The 22,632-nt window shown below is 37.8% G+C and overlaps 2 protein-coding genes across 2 annotated transcripts; one reads left to right on the top strand and one right to left on the bottom strand.

Annotated features, from left to right (window-relative positions):
- Nucleotides 1–322: 322 nt before the first annotated feature.
- On the bottom strand, nt 323–3,320 carry LOC132151398 (galectin-2-like). Its single transcript, XM_059559506.1, has 4 exons — nt 3,274–3,320; nt 2,136–2,215; nt 1,713–1,869; nt 323–571 (listed from the first exon to the last, which is right to left on the bottom strand). Exons 1-4 carry the CDS (start codon nt 3,274–3,276, stop codon nt 425–427), a joined length of 387 nt encoding a protein of 128 aa, XP_059415489.1. The 5' UTR covers nt 3,277–3,320; the 3' UTR covers nt 323–424.
- Nucleotides 3,321–7,362: 4,042 nt separating this feature from the next.
- Nucleotides 7,363–14,590, top strand: kynu (kynureninase). Its single transcript, XM_059561029.1, has 13 exons — nt 7,363–7,608; nt 7,731–7,851; nt 8,731–8,813; nt 9,128–9,189; nt 9,267–9,338; nt 9,419–9,493; nt 9,570–9,716; nt 10,634–10,732; nt 10,852–10,925; nt 11,008–11,060; nt 11,323–11,408; nt 13,036–13,266; nt 14,304–14,590. The coding sequence occupies exons 1-13, from the start codon at nt 7,452–7,454 to the stop codon at nt 14,424–14,426; spliced, it is 1,383 nt and encodes a 460-aa protein (XP_059417012.1). The 5' UTR covers nt 7,363–7,451; the 3' UTR covers nt 14,427–14,590.
- The last annotated feature ends 8,042 nt before the right edge of the window (nt 14,591–22,632 follow it).

Below are 22,632 nucleotides of genomic sequence, written 5' to 3'. Positions count from 1 at the left end.
TCGGATCTAAGGCCCGGTTTTGGTCCAGAAAATGCTGCTCTGTATAGTCTGTAATTGTAGCTCTAAGTTTTGAATATTTCACTGATGGGACAGTCTTTATGGTGACAGTTACTATTAACAATTCATTATAAAAACAATTGATTTCAAAATGAATACCTTCTAAATTAACTATGAATCTGTAATTTCCTAAAAGACAAAATTTTTTTAATTTAAAAGAAGTATCCCCAAACTCTGCTCTTAATTTCTGACGTTATATTAACACCTTCATCATAATTGAAAGAGAAGCGCCTCAAACCCAAAGAACACTCAGAGAAACAGCGAGTCATTCTGTCAGTGGATTTATTTGACACACTTTGGGTTTCTTTGGTACATTCAGTGGATTTCATCGGAGGTCTGACACATAAGGAACCATTTTCTCATTTGCTCAGTTGATCTTAATGCTGCTGATCTTCACGTCTCCCGTCACGTGCACGTGTTTGAAGACGTCGTCACCCAAGCGGTTTGGGAAGCTCATCATGGTGCCCCCCGGGAGCTTGATGTAGAAAGTGTCATTGTTGAAGGTGATGCTCAGCTGTTGGAGGAGAGACACGGTGAGATTTACACTGTCCATAATGTCTGAATGTCACTTTATCAGATCAAGTGTCTGTATAAAGTCTGGTCTTTTATCATCATTCACTAACTAACCACAAACAAACACAACACTCTCTTTATCTTCAGCACTACTGCTATTGATCTAGCATTTCAATCCACAAACGTCTGTCTATAAGATATGGAAGCTTGTTTCTAATGCAGGGTAAAAAATGTAAAACTGATTGCGACGTTTTTTTTCTCTCTACTTCTTAAATTCAGAGTTTATATCACACATTTTGGTCTTTTTGACCAAAAATATATGAGAAATAGATGATTAAGAGAAATTATTTTAGAATTGATTAGAAAAGAGGTTCAAACATCATCTGAAAGCTGGATAAATAATCTTTAGGAGGACAATATTTGTCTGAGATACAGCTATTTGAAAATCTGGAATCTGATGGTGCAAAAAAAATCTAAATATTGAGAAAATTATCTTTAAAGTTGTTCACATGAAGTTCTTAATGCATATTACTAATCAAATTAAGTTTTGATATATTTATGGTAGGAACTAAAAAAAAAATCTTAATGGAAATTGATATTTACTTAAAATCCTAACTATATTTTTCATCAAATAAAATATCTATAATTTTGGCCCAGAAGATGCATTTTGGGCTATTGCTAAAAACCTGTGCTACTTATGACTACACACACAATGTAAGTCATCCTCAAACCCCTGACCGGTGGGCGGTTTATTGCTTGAGTGGTTGATATGTGCAAAGGGTGACGCTTTATGACTCTGTGTCATGAGTTACTGTAATCTGTCAAAAGACTAAAGCTGGGAACTAACCCAGATACAGCAATCACTGGAGAACTGGTGAAAGAACACAGATAAAGAACTGAAGCAACATAAATGACAACGGCAAAGTGTGTGGATGCCAGATTTAGACTTTATAAACATCAGGAGTTCAGAAAGATGAAAGTAAAGCATCTTGTGAAAAAGTGCTTTAAATAAAGAAAACTCTACTAGATTAACGTGTGTTTTTTAAATGCTTTTGATTTTTTCATGAATGCGTGACCGTGCTGCTGGTTTGAGTTGTTCGCGGTGTGGGCGAGGTCAAAGGTCAGAGGTCACCGGTGCTCACCTTGAACTCTTCGCCCTGTTGAAAAGGGAAGCAAGGTTCCTGATGTTCGTCGCCCCAGCCTCCATGGTTGGAGTTGCACACGATGACGTTGCTGTTAAAGCGAGGGTTGAAGTGAAGAGCGATTGTGTCTGCGTTGTGACCGATGTTGATGGAGAACCTGAGGACAGAGAGACGGACGGTTGAAGACATGCGTGCTCACGTTATTTGCAGAAAATATTATATTAGCCTGTTCCAAAAGTGGTTTCTTGCCACTGTTGCCTTTAACTTGCTCAGTTGGGGATTAAAAGACAATTTATTTTTAGTCTTCTTCTTGATATAATTGCACTAAACTAAATTTTACAATTTTAACACTGTTACTGTCATTATAATACTGTTAACTGCATAAATGATTATTGCATAAAGTTGAAAAGCATATGTACGCACGCCTCACAGCCTGGTTTAGTCTTTCCAGAGACCTTCATCTCCATCCCGGCCTTAAAGCTCATGTCCTTTACGGTGAACACCTGAGAGAGATGAGAGAGGAAAACACCATGAATAGTTCAAGACATCGCTCTCAGGTGGCTTTGTCTTTCACATTTCTCAGTTTTATATCACAATATTATTGATATAGAATGACATGAACACAGTTGTGAGAGATTCACATGCTCTTTTATTCTTCAGGGATGTTTAACCTGCAATTCTGTCGATAAGAGGAACAGTTGTTGGACAGAATGTGTTATCTGAGCGGCCAAACCCATCGTTAATAATAAACCTCTGATAATAAAGTCATAAAGAGGTGAACAGGAAGACCCATTGAGCAAATATTTGATCCAACGCCTTAAACGTGCCACGAGACGACATACAGATCCTGACACCATGCATTATTCTGACTGATTGATGGATACAGAGTGAGACGAATGCTGGAGACTTCGAAGAAAACCAAATATCAGCGTCACATTTCCAGATGTTACTCTATGGTTTAGATGGCTTTAATATATGTGTACACTCTGAAAAAAGAAAAGAAAAAAGATGCTGGGTTGTTTCAACCCAACTTTGCATCAAATATGAACGAACTCAAACGTTGGGTTAACATTACATTTTTATCCCAAAAGTTGGGTTAGTAGTAATTTTACCCAAAGTTGTACTGAAACAACCCCCTCATTTTTTTTAAAGAGTAGATTTAGCTGTACAGCTTGGAGAAAATAATTTATTTAATGTATTTTTGGGCTATTCTCCATGCCTTGAAATCATGAAATTAAAATCGGATGGTTTACATGTTTATTTTTCAGGTGAATAATAAGCAAATCATATAAAGTCTTTAAAATGAAACTCTTTCTGGATTATTTCATGTTACTTCTTAATGCTATAACAATTCAACTGAATAATAATTTAATTCATTTTTGAATCGCAGTGTTACTGCAGTGAGATTCTCCAGAGAAAACAGTGATTTCATCAGTTCACGCTTTTGATTTTCAACACAACGAAGAGCTCAGAGTCATTGTGGATCACAAACGCTCTGAACAACACAAAGAGGACAGAACAGAACAGAACAGAGCCAGTGAAAGGAAGTGATGTCACTCACCATCTTGTTGAGTTGGTGGAGCTGCAGCTGTGTGTCTCGTTCACCTGCCGCCCCTCATTATAAAACCAGGAGGCGGATCCAGAAACTCCAGCCAATAGGAGAAGAGCAGAGGCTGAGCCAATCACACTCACCGACCGAATCAATATGGCTGTTATCTCTGAGATACCGTCATGAATAGACTGATTGATTTCGTCTCAGTGGCCCAAAGAAACATGACATTATCACACCACACTGTCCACACATCTTCAAAGAGCTTTTTTCCTTACAAACAGATGTTCAGAATGTTTTTTTGGGGAATCTACACAAGTTTTGTTTCAGCTAATAGAGCAGGAATCTGCTTCTGTTCATTGATGTGCTGTGGTGACGAGTTACACTCCATCTCGAGTCATTACTGAGCTCTTAGTAACTGCAGATTAATTACGTGTTTATTAATTTCCAGTTTCATTGGTCACACTGCAGGCCCATTTAAAATGAAGCAGTAAAGACACAAATAATTACATTATTAAAATCTGATATACAATTTCCCTAACCTGAAATCTTGATGCTGATTGATGTTTCAGTGGTTTTTGCAGTCAAATGTTAGGTTTCTTCTGTTTTCAGTAGTTTTGATTTCTGTTAGCTGTTTGATAGAGGATTATAGGCTTGCTGCGGTGGTCGGTATCGATGGTTTTACCACGTCGTTATGATTTTTTAATAAAAATAAACAATTTAGTTCAGTTAGAGACCAGACCACTCGCGTAGCTACGGGTGGGCCTGGGTGGGCCTGGGCCCACCCACCTGTCAGTCAGGCCCATCCAGTCATTGGCCTCACAATGTAGCCTAACAATATTCAACAATAATGTATTTTTGACACGAACATTAGTAAGTTGCTCTGTTTCATTTTAGTTGAACATACTTAGCTAAACTTCAGTGTCCCTCTGTGAAATGTGCTCGTCGTTGTGAAGGGGGGATGGGCTGTTCGCAATCTGACTGCGAAATGGTGCACATTTCACAGAGGGACACTGAAGTTTAGCTAAGTATGAAAAATTAAACAGAGCAACTTATTAAAGTTTCTTTTCCACTGTAAATCGGATAAAAACTAGTATCAGAGCAACAATGTTGACACATAGACTGAACTCTTTGTCCCTTCTCTCATTTGAGAGAGAATTGACTGAATCCTTGGACTATAACGAAGTCATTGCAGTGTTCAACTCAAAGCCCCGTCGTCTCCTGTTATAAGCGCATCAAAAGTAAGCCAATCTACGTTTACCATGTACACTAGTTGCCTAGTTAATGTTGTTATATAACGTGGTTTATGTGGCCGCTGAGCCAGACCAAGCATTCTTTTTACACACTGTCCACTACTGTCCTGCCGATTTAATGATGGTGTTTTTTGCATCTGTCAGATGCGCGCAGTGGAAATGCTTATCGTTATGTTCTTAACACTGCTTATGATGACATGATACATGCTTGTGCTCTCATTAAACTGTGGTGTATTCAAGAAGCAGGTGTACTGTAGTTGTGTTGGCCTATTTTGATAACAGATGCATTTTAGGCTGTGCCCACCTGATTTTCTCTGGGCCCACCTACTTTGTGATTCCTGGCTACGCTACTGGACCAGACGCTACAATTAAAGATTAATAATTACTTCCAAAACAAACTGCAGAAGCACCTGTGTGGAAATATTTGGGATTTTGAAAAAGGCTTTCCTGGGCAAAAACCCAGCAGAGCACTAACCTCAGTATCAGAAAGTGTTAAAGATATAACATCATCCTCCCGAGGCTCTCTCTCGTCCGCCGCCCTTTTTTTTACGAGCGTGAAAGGGAAAGTCCCTCTTTAAACCATTCAGACAGATCTAACTGTATTCTCATGAGCTCATTTTCTTCCACGCCTCAGCGTAGACAGATCCTGAACCGCGGGAAGCAGATGGCTGCCTTCTTTTCCCCTTTTCTTTCAGAAGAGAGACGAACGAGAGCGGAGCTTCTTCCATTGAAAAAACGCTCACAATGCATGCAAATTGCCTCCTCAAAGACATCACCTGCGTGCTCTTCACCCAAACAAATGTCGCAAAGATCGAGTGTGTCATCGGGTGTCAATTAACGCCGACACGGATGCACACATCGTCTAAATGCTTGCTAGTTGTCGCTATGATAAACAGAGAAAGATCGCCCTTACCGGTTCTTTCAGATGCACGCTTCAAACAAAACAGTCAGTGAAGATGAAGAAGATAATGACGTGCTCTCCCGGTGCTGATTTATAGTCGCGCCGGTAGTCACGTCGGAGGCTGTCGCCGGCCAACAAGTTGGTGTTTTTTCAATATATGCTTCAGACAAGGGTCACGACGAGGTGTTCCCCAAAGCGACCCCTAGAGGACGCAGTTCGAAGTTCCCTCGAAAGGGAACTAGCCGTAATAAAACTGAACTTGAGCACTTGAACACTGAGAGACACCCACTGGTTTGTCTTTCCTTTCCAAGACCTAGGCATCTGGGTTAGTTGTTACAACTTGGCTCGTTGTCTTGCTGTTACAACTAACCCAGAGTCTTTACACTTTATATCTAACAGCCAAAACATCAATAGCACAAACAACTTGCACAAAAAGAAGTACACAGGCACACAATAAACACAATTTAACTTTGATGAGTTCAACTACAAAGCAAGGACTGCCATCACAAAAATAAATGAAGTATAAAAGGTTAGTTTCAAAATGAGTTTTTCTCCTCTAAGAGCTGCTGTGTTTGCCACAGGTCTCTACTTCCTCACACGAGGAATAAAGACTAAACTGAGAATCTGTGAAGAAGTCAATTAGGAGATTTGTTACTTGTTTCTTATTTGAAAAACTGGAAGTGTTACAACTGACACGTGTTACAAAACTTTGTGTTATTTACTTGTTTTAAACTGGGCTATAGTATGGTGCATTTGTATTTGTTTTGTTAATAAAAGTTCTACGCTTAATATAAATTAGTTTGTTGTTGTCCATTCAAGCAATTGACGCAAAATTGCCGCTAATTTGAAAGTGAAAGTAAAATGCGCACATGCCTTTCTAAATTAGGCTTTTTGAAAGCAATGAGAGCAAGGAAAAGAGGAACCTCCAGCAAACCCATATTACTGGTGCTGTCACACGTTCATTAACCGGTGGAAACATTTCCTCATCTTCACAATATAGAAGATGACCAGCGAATGTGTTTTCTGTTGGTCAGTCATTTTTCACACAGAGAACCTCAGCGCTCTGGATATGATCTGTAACAGTGTGATAGATTCATAACCTTCACCTGAAGACTCCTCTGCATGTCTCACAGACAGGTAAGTTTACTTACAATCACAATTTTAATTTTCATGTACTGCGCCTTTAAGACACAACCACTTGGTTTGTGCAATTTGTGCAAGACTTTTTTTTTTTTACTGGGAAATGAGATAAAAATACAGAGGTAGAGAATCATTGAAAGGGAAAATAAAATTGTTGAAATTCAAATACAGAAACCTTTACATCTGTAACGTTTACTGGTACTTTTGCTGTTTTTCATCTTCCACAGAGAATAGGTGGATCTCAGGTAAATGAGTTGTGTGCAAAGTGCAAAGGCTACAAACTCTGCTATATCATCAACATTTACAGTTACAACATGCTTCAATCATAATTCACTATTTGCATATGTTTTTATTCATTATAGTTGACTGCATTCACCTTGTGAAGTATATCCAATCTGACGTGTAGGCAGCATAACTGTAAAATAACTGAACACTCAATTACATGTTTAATTTAACATTTGTAGCAGATGTTAATCTGACATATTATAGGCCCAAAACAAAAGGCATTCATCTGCTATGATGGTTAACTTAAAACCTTGGTTTTCTAACCAAGCATCATACAGAACAACAAAGAGCAGTCAGTCAATGGACTGAGTCTGAGTTACACGTGTTTAGTTTCACACTGAAAGCAGAAGTGAGTCCATGTGCAGAGGAAGAACTCATGAACAGGATCTGTGTGTGTGTGTGTGTGTCTTCTGAAGCGTCCTGGGAGACAGCAGGACGAGTGGAAATCAGGAAATGATGCAGATCTCTAGAAATCATTAGCTCAGGTCTGATGTGTTTGCCCACGGGTTCAAAGTGCAGCGCTAAAAGTGAGTCTCTGCAGCTGTGGCTTTGACTTCTGGACGTATTTTTAAAGAGATTTGTGAAGCGCGATTGCTCTGAATGCAGTGCTGATGATGGAGAGCGTGCAGCAGATGATCACGAGGGTCTCGCAGGAGCTGAACTGCAGTCCCACGTCCCTCAGGGTGGCCGAACATCTGGACCAACACGATGAGCTGAGGTTGCTGCGCCAGGAGTTCCTCATACCCAAAATATCAGACCTGCCACTGTGTGAGTGACCGACCTACTGTATATTACAGCATGAGATATGACTCTGATTATATCAGCGTGATGGAGTGTTTGCTCAAGTTCATATATCATCTGATTTCTGGCGATTTCTCATCTGTTTTTAGCGGATTTGTCACTTGTGGATGGTTCTGAAGATTGTATTTATTTAGCTGGGAATTCACTGGGTCTCCAGCCGAAAAACACCAAAAAATACATTGAAGAGGAGCTGGAGAAATGGGCCACAATGTGAGTCATGTCTTGATTTCACTTCATTTACAGTGATGAACTGCCTTTAAGTGTCATTTAGCATTATTGACACTGTTTTCTTAATTAATGTTGTTCAGTTGTTCAGACGCAATGTATTTTGTTTAAAGCGCATTATAAATAAAGGTGACTTGACTTGACTTGATTTATCAGCTGATAAATGCTCAATCAGTTTCAGAAAAATATAATATGAATATTTCCCCTAAATCATAAAGTAATTTAATTTAAATTACATTTACATTATTTAATTTTATATTTATATTTCAGGCTTTAGATGGCATTTAGGTCAATGCGTTTTTCTACATTTATTAGAATAATATTTTCCTTGCTTGTTTTGTTAAAATATATTTCTATTCTAAATTATAAATACATTTTAATTTATTTATTATTTATTTAATTTTCTATTTATATTTTAGGCTTTAGGATGGCATTTTGGCATCTGCATTTTTCTATACATTTTGATAAGTAGAAGCTGGTTCTCTGTATTTATTCATATATATGTATATATATATTTCTTTATATTTCTATATTTTAACTGGTTAAAATAATTTAATTTAATTTAATTTAATTTAATTTAATTTAATTTAATTTAATTTAATTTAATTTAATTTAATTTAATTTAATTTAATTTAATTTAATTTAATTTAATTTTAAAAAATAACAACAACAACAAAATTCACTTTAAGGTAACTGGTAAACAGGTTGTTTACTGAAACATGTTTTTCTGTTTCCATTAAAATTATTACATTTTTTTCTTCTAGTGACAAGCACTGTTAAAATTAATTAGATAAAATAAAATAAATGCTTTTAAAAAGGAAATTGCATAATACTGCAGTGACCGTAATCACATGTTGTTTCTAGTGGTGTCCATGGCCACCAGAAGGGGTCGCGACCTTGGGCCTGGGCTGAGGAGACCCTGGAGGAGCTGATGGCAAAGATCGTTGGTAATCAAGAGCTTCTTAACTAAGAGTTTGTTATTGAGCTCAGTTGGACCAGTCACAGTCACATCTAGTATAAGAATGGGAATGAATAAATGAGGTTCATGGGGAACATATGCTTTCCATATTTATGTTTCTATGGGATGTAAACACAGAGAGAAGCCATATGTATGTCTGTAGATAGAGTGTGTAAAGTTAACAGGGTAAACAGGGTTAAGAGAGGATTTTACCCCCACATTTAGTCCCTGGAGCTCCTGATTTAGCCAAACTGCATTAATGGACGTGTGTATCTGCATATGTGTGTGTGAATCTGTAAATAGGTGCTAAACCTGAGGAAGTGGCTCTGATGAATGGACTGACAGTCAATCTGCATCTTCTGATGGTAAAAAAACTATCTCAAAAACATTTGCAAATATTTTTTCTGCATATTGATTTTTAAATAGTGTATGCCCCTCTCAGCTTTCCTTCTACAAACCGACTCCAAAACGCTATAAGATTCTTCTAGAAGACAAGGCCTTTCCATCAGACCATGTATGTGTGCCTAAATTAATCCTAACATTATTTTGATGTGAACATTACTGGATAAGTCATGTCTGTGTGTGAATGTGCAGTACGCCATTGAATCTCAGATCCGGCTGAGAGGATTGGACGTAACCGACAGCATGCTGATCATTAAACCAAGACAGGTAATGACATCACTTCCTCTCAGTGTGGGCAGTATGGCAGGAAGTGCTCTGTGAGCATGTGGATTGGCCGTTTCAGGGTGAAGACACCATCAGGACAGAAGATATCGTGTCGGTCATCGAGCAGGAGGGTGACGCTATCACTCTGGTCATGCTCAGCGGTGTTCAGTATTACACCGGTCAGCTCTTTAACATGGAGACCATTGCCAGAGCAGGACACGCCAAGGTGAATCTGTCATGGACCGCAGTGAAATGTCATCAGAACACTAACAAAATCAGAATGTCACTTTTATACTATCATGACATCAGAGATTAAGTGATTATATTTTCTTCTGTCGAGACACATATGAGTATGATTTTAACTTTCAATTTAAAAAAAAATAATCAAACCTAAAAGAGATTCACCAATCAGTAAAGTTACTGTCATCATGGAAAAGTGAACCGCAACAGGCTCAATGGGGACCGTTCACTCATACTGGGGTAAAGGTTGCATAGAGGCTCACAATTTCTGCTAAATTTGTGGAAAGATTCCAGGATTTTTTGCAAACTTCCTGAAAATTATGGACATTTTTGGAAAGTTTCAAGAAATTTGCCAGAAATGCTTTGCTTCTTTTCAACCCTTTGCTCTTTTGATGTAATTGATTTATAGATGCATAAGAAGTTTAACCTGTTTGTCTGAATATATAAAAAAAGAGAGTCAAATATTGTAAATCACATTTGTGAATTGACAACATCCTTAACTGTGCTTCTAGGGATAAGTAGTTCATTTAATCAATGAAATTATTACTAAACTACACAATCTTTACACAATTTTTAAGCAAAGTTTGCAATGTAAGTTACAATATTCAAACTGAAATTGTAAAATATTTTATACATGGATGGAGGGAAAATAAATGGAAAAAATACTTTTACTATAAATCTCATGTTGTGTTTGGCTCACATACACACGTACGCCTTAATCCCAGTTTCAGAATGTGAAGGAAAGTCACCTATATTTTTGTAGTAATCAGATTTATTATTACAAAGAACAGATTGTTTCAAAGCAGCTTCGCAGTAATAAACAGGAAAACAACAATCAATGATCTTCAAACATTTTACACAGAATGTGTATGTGTGTGTGTGTGTGTGTGTGTGTGTGTTCAGGGGTGTTTGGTAGGGTTTGATTGTGCACATGCCGTAGGAAACGCAGAACTGCAACTTCATGACTGGAATGTGGATTTTGCATGCTGGTGCTCTTATAAGGTATAACAGTGCATGTGTAGTGTTTGTTCATTAATTCATTTTTATTTATTCCTGTTTTATAATAGTGTTAGATATGTGGTGCATCGGTGTTAGTAATGTTTAGTCTGTGTTTTATTCAGTATGTGAACTCAGGGGCCGGTGGTCTGGCTGGAGCTTATATACACGAGAAGCATGCTCACAGCATCAAACCCACGTGAGTATCATACACTCACACATGCTCTATAACACACATGAGATGCTCATACAGTGTGTGTGTGTCTGTGTGTTTGTGTCAGTCTGACGGGCTGGTGGGGACACAACCTGAAGACCAGGTTCCTCATGAACAACGGTATGAGAATCCTGCTGGAATATCAGTCACTGACACAAACATTATGATGATCACTGTAAGTTTTGAAGGAACCCATGGCCTGCTCTCTGCTGACATCCTGTGGACACACATGTAGTTGCATTACACTCTGCAAAGCTGCTTTAGATGTTGTAGATGCTTTTAGATAAGGATTTTTTTCTCAAAATTCAGTCCCAGTATATCTGCAATATTAATAATAATAATAAAAAAATACTTGAATGTTGATGGAAGAATATTTATGCAGAAATGGAGCTTCAGCCTGGTGTTAATGGATTCCGTCTGTCGAATCAGCCTGTTCTACTGGTGTGTCCACTACAGGCCAGTCTAGAGGTCAGTCATCACACAGCACACTCACCATAAAACATACAGAAAACCATTATAAAAATTTCAGCCATCATACAACATTTTACAACTTACTGACAACCATTGCTTACAACAATCATACAACATACTGTCAACCATCTTAAAATATACCGAAAGCTATCATACAAGCCATCCAACAACATACCAACAACCATTGTACAGCATACCAACAACATCGTACAACATACTGACAATCATTGTACAACATGCCAACAACCATCGTACAACATACCGACAACCATCATACAACACACCAACAACCATTGCACAGCATACTGACAACCACCTACAACATACTCACAACATGCCAATAAGCATAGTACAACATACCGACAACCATCGTACAACATAACGACAACCATCATACAACATACCGACAACCACCGTACAACATAACGACAACCATCGTACAACTTACTGAAAACCATTGTACAACATACCCACAACCACTGTACAACATACCCACAACCATTTCACAATATACTGAAAACCATTTTACAACATACCCACAACCATTGTACAACACATCGACAACCATCGTAGAACATACCGACACCCATAGTAAAGCTTACCGACAATCATCGTACAACATAACGACAACCATCTTACAACATACTGACAATCATCTTACAACAAATATACTGACAACCTTTGTACAACATACTGACAACATGACAACCATCGTACAACATACTGAAAACCATTGTACAACATACCCACAACCACTATAAAATATACTGAAAACCATTGTACAACACATCGACAACCATCGTAGAACATACTGACACCCATAGTACAGCATACCGACAATCATCGTACAGCATACCGACAACTATCGTACAACATACTGACAACCATCATACAATATACCGACAGCCATCGTACAACATACTGACAACTACCATACAACATACCGTCAACCATCGTACAACATACTGACGACCATCATACAACATATTGACAACCTTTGTTTAACATATCGACAACCATCATACAACATATCAACAACCATCATACAACATACTGACAATCATCGTACATCACACTGACAACCATCGTACAACATACTGACAACCATCATACAACATACTGACAACCTTTGTTTAACATATCGACAACCATCGTACAACATATCGACAACCATCGTACAACATACTGACAACCATCGTACAACATATCGACAACCATCGTACAACATACTGACAACTATCGTTCAACATACTGACAACCATCATACAACATAATGACAACCATCGTACAACATATCGACAAAAATTATACAACATACTGACAATCATCGTACAACATACAGACAACCTTTGTTCAACAAAAAAAAAAAAAAAGATAAGTTTTATTTTTTATTTTTTTTGTGAACATTTCTGTACGTGTTATATTTGTGCTATTATAAAATTACTAATTATCAACAAAAAAATAATGAACTGACATTATCCCATTAGGAAAGTAATTGACATCATTGATTATATACAGAATTCTAAACATTGAAGTCATCATAATGGATGTAGTTGAATATATTCTCTCATTCTCCATTCTGTCTCGTACTGTATATCTGACACACTGATTTTCTGGTGTCCAGATTTTTAACCGCACGAGTATGAAGGATCTGAGGAGGAAGTCTGTGCTGCTGACGGGGTATCTGGAGTATCTGATAAGACATTACTACACCAAAGACCCGTCAGCCCCCAACCAACCCTTGGTTCACATCATCACGCCCTCTGACCCCCAGCAGAGAGGCTGTCAGCTGTCTCTGTGCTTCTCTTGTCCAATCAGAACTGTGTTTCAGGAGCTGGAGAAGAGAGGAGTCGCTGTACGTACTGTTTTATTTTTCTAAAACATTCTGTAATCATTTACTCTCCCTCATGTCATTCCTAACCACTATGACTTTCATTCTTCTTAAAACACACATTAAGAAACTGTTAATAAATCCTGAGAGTCTTCTCTCCCTCCATTGAAGATCCAGGTAACCAAACCTTAGAAGATCCAAAAAGGTCATAAAGGCCTCATAAAACAAATCAGTCGGAATTAAGCGGTTTAATCCAAGTCTTGTGAAGAGATATGATCGCTTCTTATGATGGACATTTTATTTAAACTTTCAATCCCATACATACAAACAAAGATCGAAACCATATGAAACCATGAAAGCTCATTGGTTCTCGCGCACATTCAACATACCAACAACCATCGTACGACATACTGGCTGGCTCACGCATCATGCATATGTTCATTTACTATATCCATGTACATGTGTGTTGATCACTACTTATTAAAGCAAAAAGCCCCAAGAAGCCATGGTTTACAGTGAATTTATAACAACTAAGGGGCGTGGTTATTTAACGCGAATCGGAGTTCATTGTAAACCATGCCTTCACAAGGCTTTTCAGTTCTACCTTAGTAAGGTTTCTCAAAATAAAACTGAGCAAATAAATTGTAATGATATTAATAAAAACAGTATTCTTACACCAAACAATGTAGTTCCTCAAAATCAGTTGTGGTTGCAACAAAGTGGTTTTGTAGAATAATTTACAACAGCTTCAAGCAGCTCAGCCAATCAGAAACAAGGACTGGAGCTGTTAATATGGATTTGTTTTATGATGCTTTTATTATGTTTTGGATCTTGAGAGTTTTGGTTGTGTGGGACTTTCAGTGGAGGACAGAAAACTCTTAAAAACATCTTAATCTGTTTCAAAGATGACAGAATAATGATTTTTGGGGTGAACTGTGCCATGAACTCACACCGTTATCATGAGATCCGCCCACAGTTTTTTAGAGACGGGATTCCATTGACCTGTCGAGTCTCTCTGTGTGTGTGTGTAAGTGTGTGTTGTGTGTCTGTGTGTGTTTCAGTGTGACATGCGAGAGCCCAATGTGCTGCGGGTCGCTCCAGTGCCGCTCTACAACTCCTTCACCGATGTTCACCGCTTCATTACTGCTCTGGGATCAGCGCTGAGCGCCAGCAGAGCCAGATAGACACATTCTATGGGTGCAACGTGAAGTATTTTTATTGGCTGCTGTTGCTCTGTGAAGCTGCTCGTTAACATGACGAGAGCATCAGTGTCCATTACTGATGAACCCAGTTTTATATGCAATTGATTGGAAAACAGCCAATAAATGTTTTTCTTCACAATAGCTAATGATCTGAGGGATTTCAAATGATTTTGTGCCAATAATCTGAATAAGAGTTGTGTAGAACAGCTTTAAAAAAAAAAACAGATTTAACATGCATGCTGAAATTACTGTTTATTCATCAAATAAATAATTCTCTACAAATGGTTCGGTTTGTACTGAAATTAAAATGTAATATATTAATTAAAAAAGACTATAATAGTATCTCAAAGATCCTAAAATACATGTTTTCATTTAGTTAAACCTGATGTACTAAAGTAACTAAAACTGAAATAAAAATTAACAAATATCCCCCCCCAAAAGACAAAAACACAATTATTAAAACTTAAAAATTTAAATTGAAAATATAAAAATAAAAACTAATTCAATTATTATTAAAATTATGCAGATAAGCCATTAATTACTTTTATGTTATGTTCCAAAACCAATAACAAGCGGTTACATTCTTTACTGTTTTGTTGAAATAAATAAAAAAATGCTAAAATATAAAATTAAATTCGAGTTATGAAGCATGAAAAATGCATATTAATTTTGAGATTTGCTTACATGTTCAATTATTATTTTTAAAAATGACTTTAAATGATCATTAGATGATGACAGTCGACCGATATCTGGTTCAAAAGCAGCAGGAATATGTTCAGTGCAGTAAAGCTATGAAAAAACTTTAAGCAAAGTGTTTTTCACATGAGAGCGGTGAAACAATCGTTCGTACTTTGCACTGGAGTGAGTTATTCATTAGTAAACCATAAAATGAGCCCCTCGTGGGAAAATGTGTCCTGTTTGTTGAGGGTCGTTTTTCCTGTGTTCAGAAACTTCATTAAAGTCTCGAAAATGATTTTTTTTTCACATTCTGAATGCATCCTGATGAACATTAATTCAAGCTCTGTGGAAAAGTTATTCTCCTCAGTAGATCAACAGACTGTCTTCCACACATTGAGGATGGTTTCGGTTATGCAATGCTAGTATTTGTTAAGCATGTGTACGATTATCATTTAGAGGATCATTTACCGTGGTTTACACACAACTGTCTCTGAACAGGTTTTATTGTCTTGGAATGCAGGAACTTTGACTCACTGATGCATTTTATTTGCTTAAACCGTGTTTGTCTCTCTGGATGATGACATTTGCCTGCGTTTAGTCATAATTGGACTTCAGCATAAGACTGACTTCACATTGATTCTTTGAAACTTTCCAAAATGAACTGGAACACAATAGAAGAACGTTTGTAATGCATGATATTACATTTTGTAATTCTGTCACATAATTGTTGCATCATAACTAGTCTTGCAATTAATTACCTTGGACTTCATGACATGATGATATAATGCAATATTGTACAGTTGCCAGGGACAAATACTGTACTGCCAAAATATTTATTATCTAGACATTTATGAAAAAAACAAACAAACAAAAAACAACAAAACATTTTTACATAAGTAATTAAAATACATTTTAAACAAAATAAAATAACATATTACAAATATTTCTAAGATTATTTCATCATTATTTAGCTTTGCTTGATGCACTAAAATAAATAAAACAGACAAAAATTACATAACATATTAATGTCAAAAATATAAAAAAATTGTAAACACAACAAAATTACTTAAACTAAATTACATGAAAATGAAAAAAAAAACCTAAATAATAATTCAAGGTATTGATAAAAAAACTATAATAGTATCTCATTGATTCTAAAATACTCATGTTCAATTAGTTTAACTTGATGTACTAAACAGAAATAAAAATGAATAAATACTATATAGATATAGTTATATATTTAAAACAATAAATAAAAAAAAAAAATAAAAATGACAAAAACAACAAAAGGTAACACGAAAAATTAAAATATAAAATAAAAATTCAAATAATGAATAGAAATATGTATATAATTGTTAATAATTATTTATGAAAATAAATTATTAATAAAAACACACACACACATATATATATATCTTATATATATCTAAGTATCTTAATGATACTAAAACAAAACGACAGCAAAAGGGGTTCAGAAGAGACTGTAATGACTCTACAAATCATCCTGATCCTGTCTCTTCCAGACAGAATACTGCAGAATAAATATTCACTCGCGCCCTGTCCCGTCCTCTCCCCATTCACTTTTATCATTTTTGGACACGCTCAGGCGAGGCCCAGCATGGGGAGGTGAGGTGCATTATGGGATGTGCTGTTGACGGATGTGTCTGGTCTGGAGTGGCACAGCTCACTGCGTTCGCCCGAGTCGCTCTGGCCCAATTAGGAGAGACGATCTTACACATGTTCCCCACACTCTCTCTGCACTATTACCTTGACTGATGCCTCCTCCTCAATTAGATCTAATTGGCATATCAATATGCAGGAGTTAAATGGATTAACCTTCTTTAGAGTAACGAGCAGCCTCCTCCGTCTGGGTTCAGGATATCTGCTCTCAGACAAATACAGCGTTTAAATGTGTTCAAGCTGATTTCGTGTATGTTAGTAAATGTGACTGTGGTTTGGGTCTGGGCTGGTCTGGCTGTGATCCAGAGAGCTTCTGGACTCTCAGAATGGAGTAATTGAGAAGAAACCTCAAAGATACTCAACACATACAGTACAGCAACACTCAAGACTGCCACATTAACCAGCAGGGCACACAGAGACACTGCTAGCCTTGTTTTTAATCATTATAAATGTCTTTACTGTCACTTTTGATCAATTTAATGCATCCTTGATGAATAAGAGTATTCATAAATTAAAAAAATGAAATATTCTTGATATATTTTTGAATGGTATTGTACTGCGTGTTAGTCCAGAGAAAAACATGAACTCCTTATATTCTTGTGTCTTCCAGGCTGCACAAGTTAGTACTTAATCTTAACGTTAACCTCTGAATAGTTCTGTCAGGTTTGTAGACAAAGAAAGAAAGAAAGAAAGACAGAGAGAGAGAGAAGTGTGCAGTGATCTGTTAATATGCTCCAGTGATGTGTTCCAAATAAGATAGCAAGAGCTCGTTAGCATGTGAGCTGATTTCCATATTAACGACTCCTCTGAACCTTCAAAGACATGAATAATTGAGAACAAATGAAATGTTTGGAGGATGTTTAATATTTCATATGTTACTCCCTGACTAATGACACAAGTGGCGTGTTTGTGAAGTGCGTCTGTGGTCAGCGTGACGAGGTCAGCAGTAATTAATGAGGAGGGTGGGCCGCACTGACCCGAGCGAGACTACAGCCGCACGGGACTCTGGGTAATTAAAACCCTGTGCTGGCGGGCCGAGAGAGAACAGGAGATGGATCGGCTGGGTGTTCCCGGGTCATTTATCTGTTGTTGTGGAGTCGATCAAGTGGATTGACCTGCTGTCTGAGAGTTAATATACTCTCAATATTTACACTCGTGTTGTTTCAAACCCTATGATGTTGTTTCCACACTGGAGATTTAGAAGAATCTTCATGAAGCTTTTCACTTTACAGTCACAACACAACACACTCGATGTCAGACACTGTAATATGCTCTGGTCCCCTCCCTGCTTACCGTGGTGATGAGATGCATAGCAGATTGTCATCACTCAATGGCTGGATGTCTAAGTGGTGCCCACAGAATAACATAGGTTTCATAGACAATTGGACGAGCTTTTGGGGCAGACCTGACCTGTTTAAAAGAGATGGTCTTCATCCCTCCTGGGGTGGCGCCACTCTTCTCTCTAGAAATATGGCAAATAGTCTTAGTGTTTATACTTGACTAACTGGGGCCCAGGTCAGGAAGCAGACAGACTGGCTAAACCGACCGTCTGCTAGCTGCCTCCCGTCACAGAGGTCAGTTAATTCTCAGCACATAGAGACTCTTTCACCTAGATATCACACTATAGAGACTGTGTCTGTTCCCCGAACTAGAAAAAACAAAAAATGTCCAAACCAAGTTAAGATTAACAATTTAATTGAGGTTCAACAAATAAAAAACAGAAGCAATATGGATAAACAAATGATAAAGCTTGGCTTATTGAATATCAGATCCCTTTCTACGAAAACACTTTTTGTAAATAATATGATCACTGATCATAATATAGATGTACTCTGTTTGACAGAAACCTGGCTAAAACCTGATGATTACATTATTTTAAATGAGTCCACCCCCCAAGATTACTGTTATAAACATGAGCCACGTCTAAAAGGCAAAGGTGCTTCAATTTATAACAACGTTTTCAGGATTTCTCAGAGGGCAGGCTTCAAGTATAACTCGTTTGAAGTAATGGTGCTTCATATAACATTATCCAGAGAAACAAATGTTAATGATAAATCCCCTGTTATGTTTGTACTGGCTACTGTATACAGGCCACCAGGGCACCATACAGACTTTATTAAAGAGTTTGGTGATTTTACATCCGAGTTAGTTCTGGCTGCAGATAAAGTTTTAATAGTTGGTGATTTTAATATCCATGTTGATAATGAAAACGATGCATTGGGATCAGCATTTATAGACATTCTGAACTCTATTGGTGTTAGACAACACGTTTCAGGACCTACTCATTGTCGAAATCATACTCTAGATTTAATACTGTCACATGGAATTGATGTTGATGGTGTTGAAATTATTCAGCCAAGTGATGATATCTCAGATCATTATTTAGTTCTTTGCAAAATTCATATAGCCAAAATTGTAAATTCTACTTCTTGTTACAAGTATGGAAGAACCATCACTTCTAACACAAAAGACTGCTTTTTAAGTTATCTTCCTGATGTACCCAAATTCCTTAGCATATCCAAAACCTCAGAACAACTTGATGATGTAACAGAAACTATGGACTCTCTCTTTTCTAGCACTTTAAATAAAGTTGGTCCTTTACGCTTAAGGAAGGTTAAGGAAAACAGTTTGACACCATGGTATAATGAGCATACTCGCACCCTAAAGAGAGCAGCCCGAAAAATGGAGCGCAGCTGGAGGAAAACAAAACTAGAGGTATTTCGTATTGCTTGGCGGGAAAGTAACATATCCTACAGAAAAGCATTAAAAACTGCTAGATCCGATTACTTTTCTTCTCTTTTAGAAGAAAACAAACATAACCCCAGGTATTTATTCAATACAGTGGCTAAATTAACGAAAAATAAAGCCTCAACAAGTGTTGACATTTCCCAACACCACAGCAGTAATGAGTTTATGAACTACTTTACTTCTAAAATCGATACTATTAGAGATAAAATTGCAACCATTCAGCCGTCAGCTACAGTATCACATCAGACAGTGCACTATAGACCCCCTGAGGAACAGTTCCACTCATTCTCTACCATAGGAGAGGATGAATTGTATAAACTTGTTAAATCATCTAAACCAACAACATGTATGTTAGACCCTATACCATCTAAGCTCCTGAAAGAGGTGCTTCCAGAAGTCATAGATCCTCTTCTGACTATTATTAATTCCTCATTGTCATTAGGATATGTCCCCAAAACCTTCAAACTGGCTGTTATTAAGCCTCTAATCAAAAAACCACAACTTGACCCCAAAGAACTAGTTAATTATAGACCAATCTCGAATCTCCCTTTTCTGTCCAAGATACTAGAAAAGGTGGTATCCACACAATTATATTCCTTCTTAGAGAAAAATGGTATATGTGAGGATTTCCAGTCAGGATTTAGACCGTATCATAGTACTGAGACTGCTCTCCTTAGAGTTACAAATGATCTGCTCTTATCATCTGATCGTGGGTGTATCTCTCTATTAGTTTTATTGGATCTTAGTGCTGCGTTTGACACAATTTACCACAACATTCTTTTGCATAGACTTGAATACTTTGTTGGCATCAGTGGAAGTGCATTAGCATGGTTTAAATCGTACTTATATGACCGCCATCAGTTCGTAGCAGTGAATGAAGATGTATCCTATCGATCACAAGTGCAGTATGGAGTACCTCAAGGCTCAGTACTAGGGCCGCTACTCTTCACGCTTTATATGTTACCCTTGGGAGATATCATCAGGAAACATGGTGTTAGCTTTCACTGTTATGCTGATGATACTCAGCTCTATATTTCTTCACAGCCCGGTGAAACACACCAATTTGAAAAACTAATGGATTGCATAGTCGATATAAAAAACTGGATGACGAGTAATTTCTTACTGCTAAATTCTGAAAAAACAGAGGTGTTAATTATAGGACCTAAAAACTCTGCTTGTAATAACCTAGAACACTGTCTAAGACTTGATGGTTGCTCTGTCAATTCTTCGTCATCAGTTAGGAACCTAGGTGTGCTACTTGATCGCAATCTTTCCTTAGAAAGCCACGTTTCTAGCATTTGTAAAACTGCATTTTTCCATCTCAAAAATATATCTAAATTACGGCCTATGCTCTCAATGTCAAATGCAGAAATGTTAATCCATGCATTTATGACCTCAAGGTTAGATTATTGTAATGCTTTATTGGGTGGTTGTTCTGCACGCTTAGTAAACAAACTACAGCTAGTCCAAAATGCAGCAGCAAGAGTTCTTACTAGAACCAGGAAGTATGACCATATTAGCCCGGTCCTGTCAACACTGCACTGGCTCCCTATCAAGCATCGCATAGATTTTAAAATATTGCTTATTACTTATAAAGCCCTGAATGGTTTAGCACCTCAGTATTTGAATGAGCTCCTTTTACATTATAATCCTCTACGTCCGCTACGTTCTCAAAACTCAGGCAATTTGATAATACCTAGAATATCAAAATCAACTGCGGGCGGCAGATCCTTTTCCTATTTGGCGCCCAAACTCTGGAATAACCTACCTAACATTGTTCGGGAGGCAGACACACTCTTGCAGTTTAAATCTAGATTAAAGACCCATCTCTTTAACCTGGCATACACATAACATACTAATATGCTTTTATTATCCAAATCCGTTAAAGGATTTTTAGGCTGCATTAATTAGGTAAACCGGAACCGGAAACACTTCCCATAACAACCTATGTACTTGCTACATCATTAGAAGAATGGCATCTACGCTAATATTTGTCTGTTTCTCTCTTGTTCCGAGGTCACCGTGGCCACCAGATCCAGTCTGTGTCCAGATCAGAGGGTCACTGCAGTCACCCGGATCCAGTACGTATCCAGACCAGATGGTGGATCAGCACCTAGAAAGGACCTCTACATCCCTGAAAGACAGCGGAGACCAGGACAACTAGAGCCCCAGATACAGATCCCCTGTAAAGACCTTGTCTCAGAGGAGCACCAGGACAAGACCACAGGAAACAGATGATTCTTCTGCACAATCTGACTTTGCTGCAGCCTGGAATTAAACTACTGGTTTCGTCTGGTCAGAGGAGAACTGGCCCCCCAACTGAGCCTGGTTTCTCCCAAGGTTTTTTTCTCCATTCTGTCACCGATCGAGTTTCGGTTCCTTGCCGCTGTCGCCTCTGGCTTGCTTAGTTGGGGACACTTCATCTACAGCGATATCGTTGACTTGATTGCAAATAAATGCACAGACACTATTTAACTGAACAGAGATGACATAACTGAATCCAATGATGAACTGCCTTTAACTATCATTTTTGCATTATTGACACTGTTTTCCTAATGAATGTTGTTAAGTTGCTTTGACGCAATGTATTTTGTTTAAAGCGCTATATAAATAAAGGTGACATTGACATTGACATTGACACTGAAAGTAGGCTACTGCAGTTTTGACACCAACACTTGTACAGCTGAATGAAAAACCTTTCAAAATCCGTTTGATAGCATGAAGCTGCTTCATGACACTTCGAAACCTTTGCAGATCACTTGTTTGAAGCAGTGATTTGGGCTGAGCGTATCAAAGTCACATGATTTCAGTAAACCAGCCCACATGGAAAGAACCTATATGTGGATATATGTGCATATATGAAACCTATATGATTTGGGGAAGTCGTGGCCTAATGGTTAGAGAGTCGGACTCCCAATCGAAAGGTTGTGAGTTCGAGTCCCGGTCCGGCAGGAATTGTGGGTGGGGGGAGTGCATGTACAGTTCTCTCTCCACCTTCAATACCACGACTTAGGTGCCCTTGAGCAAGGCATTGAACCCCCAACTGCTCCCCGGGCGCTGCAGCATAAATGGCTGCCCACTG

This window comes from Carassius carassius, chromosome 10 (assembly GCF_963082965.1).
Source record: "Carassius carassius chromosome 10, fCarCar2.1, whole genome shotgun sequence".
Lineage (NCBI taxonomy): Eukaryota > Metazoa > Chordata > Actinopteri > Cypriniformes > Cyprinidae > Carassius > Carassius carassius.
This window is presented reverse-complemented; position numbering and strand designations above follow the sequence as displayed.

Coding starts and splice junctions, on each gene's coding strand:
- LOC132151398 (XM_059559506.1), bottom strand. Junction 1,870..2,135: donor ACTAAACCAGGCTGTGAGGC/GTGCGTACATAT, acceptor CTCTGTCCTCAG/GTTCTCCATCAACATCGGTC. Junction 572..1,712: donor AACAGGGCGAAGAGTTCAAG/GTGAGCACCGGT, acceptor CTCCTCCAACAG/CTGAGCATCACCTTCAACAA.
- kynu (XM_059561029.1), top strand. CDS start 7,452: ATGATGGAGAGCGTGCAGCAGATGATCACGAGGGTCTCGCAGGAGCTG. Junction 9,717..10,633: donor CCAGAGCAGGACACGCCAAG/GTGAATCTGTCA, acceptor GTGTGTGTTCAG/GGGTGTTTGGTAGGGTTTGA. Junction 11,061..11,322: donor CAGGTTCCTCATGAACAACG/GTATGAGAATCC, acceptor ATATTTATGCAG/AAATGGAGCTTCAGCCTGGT.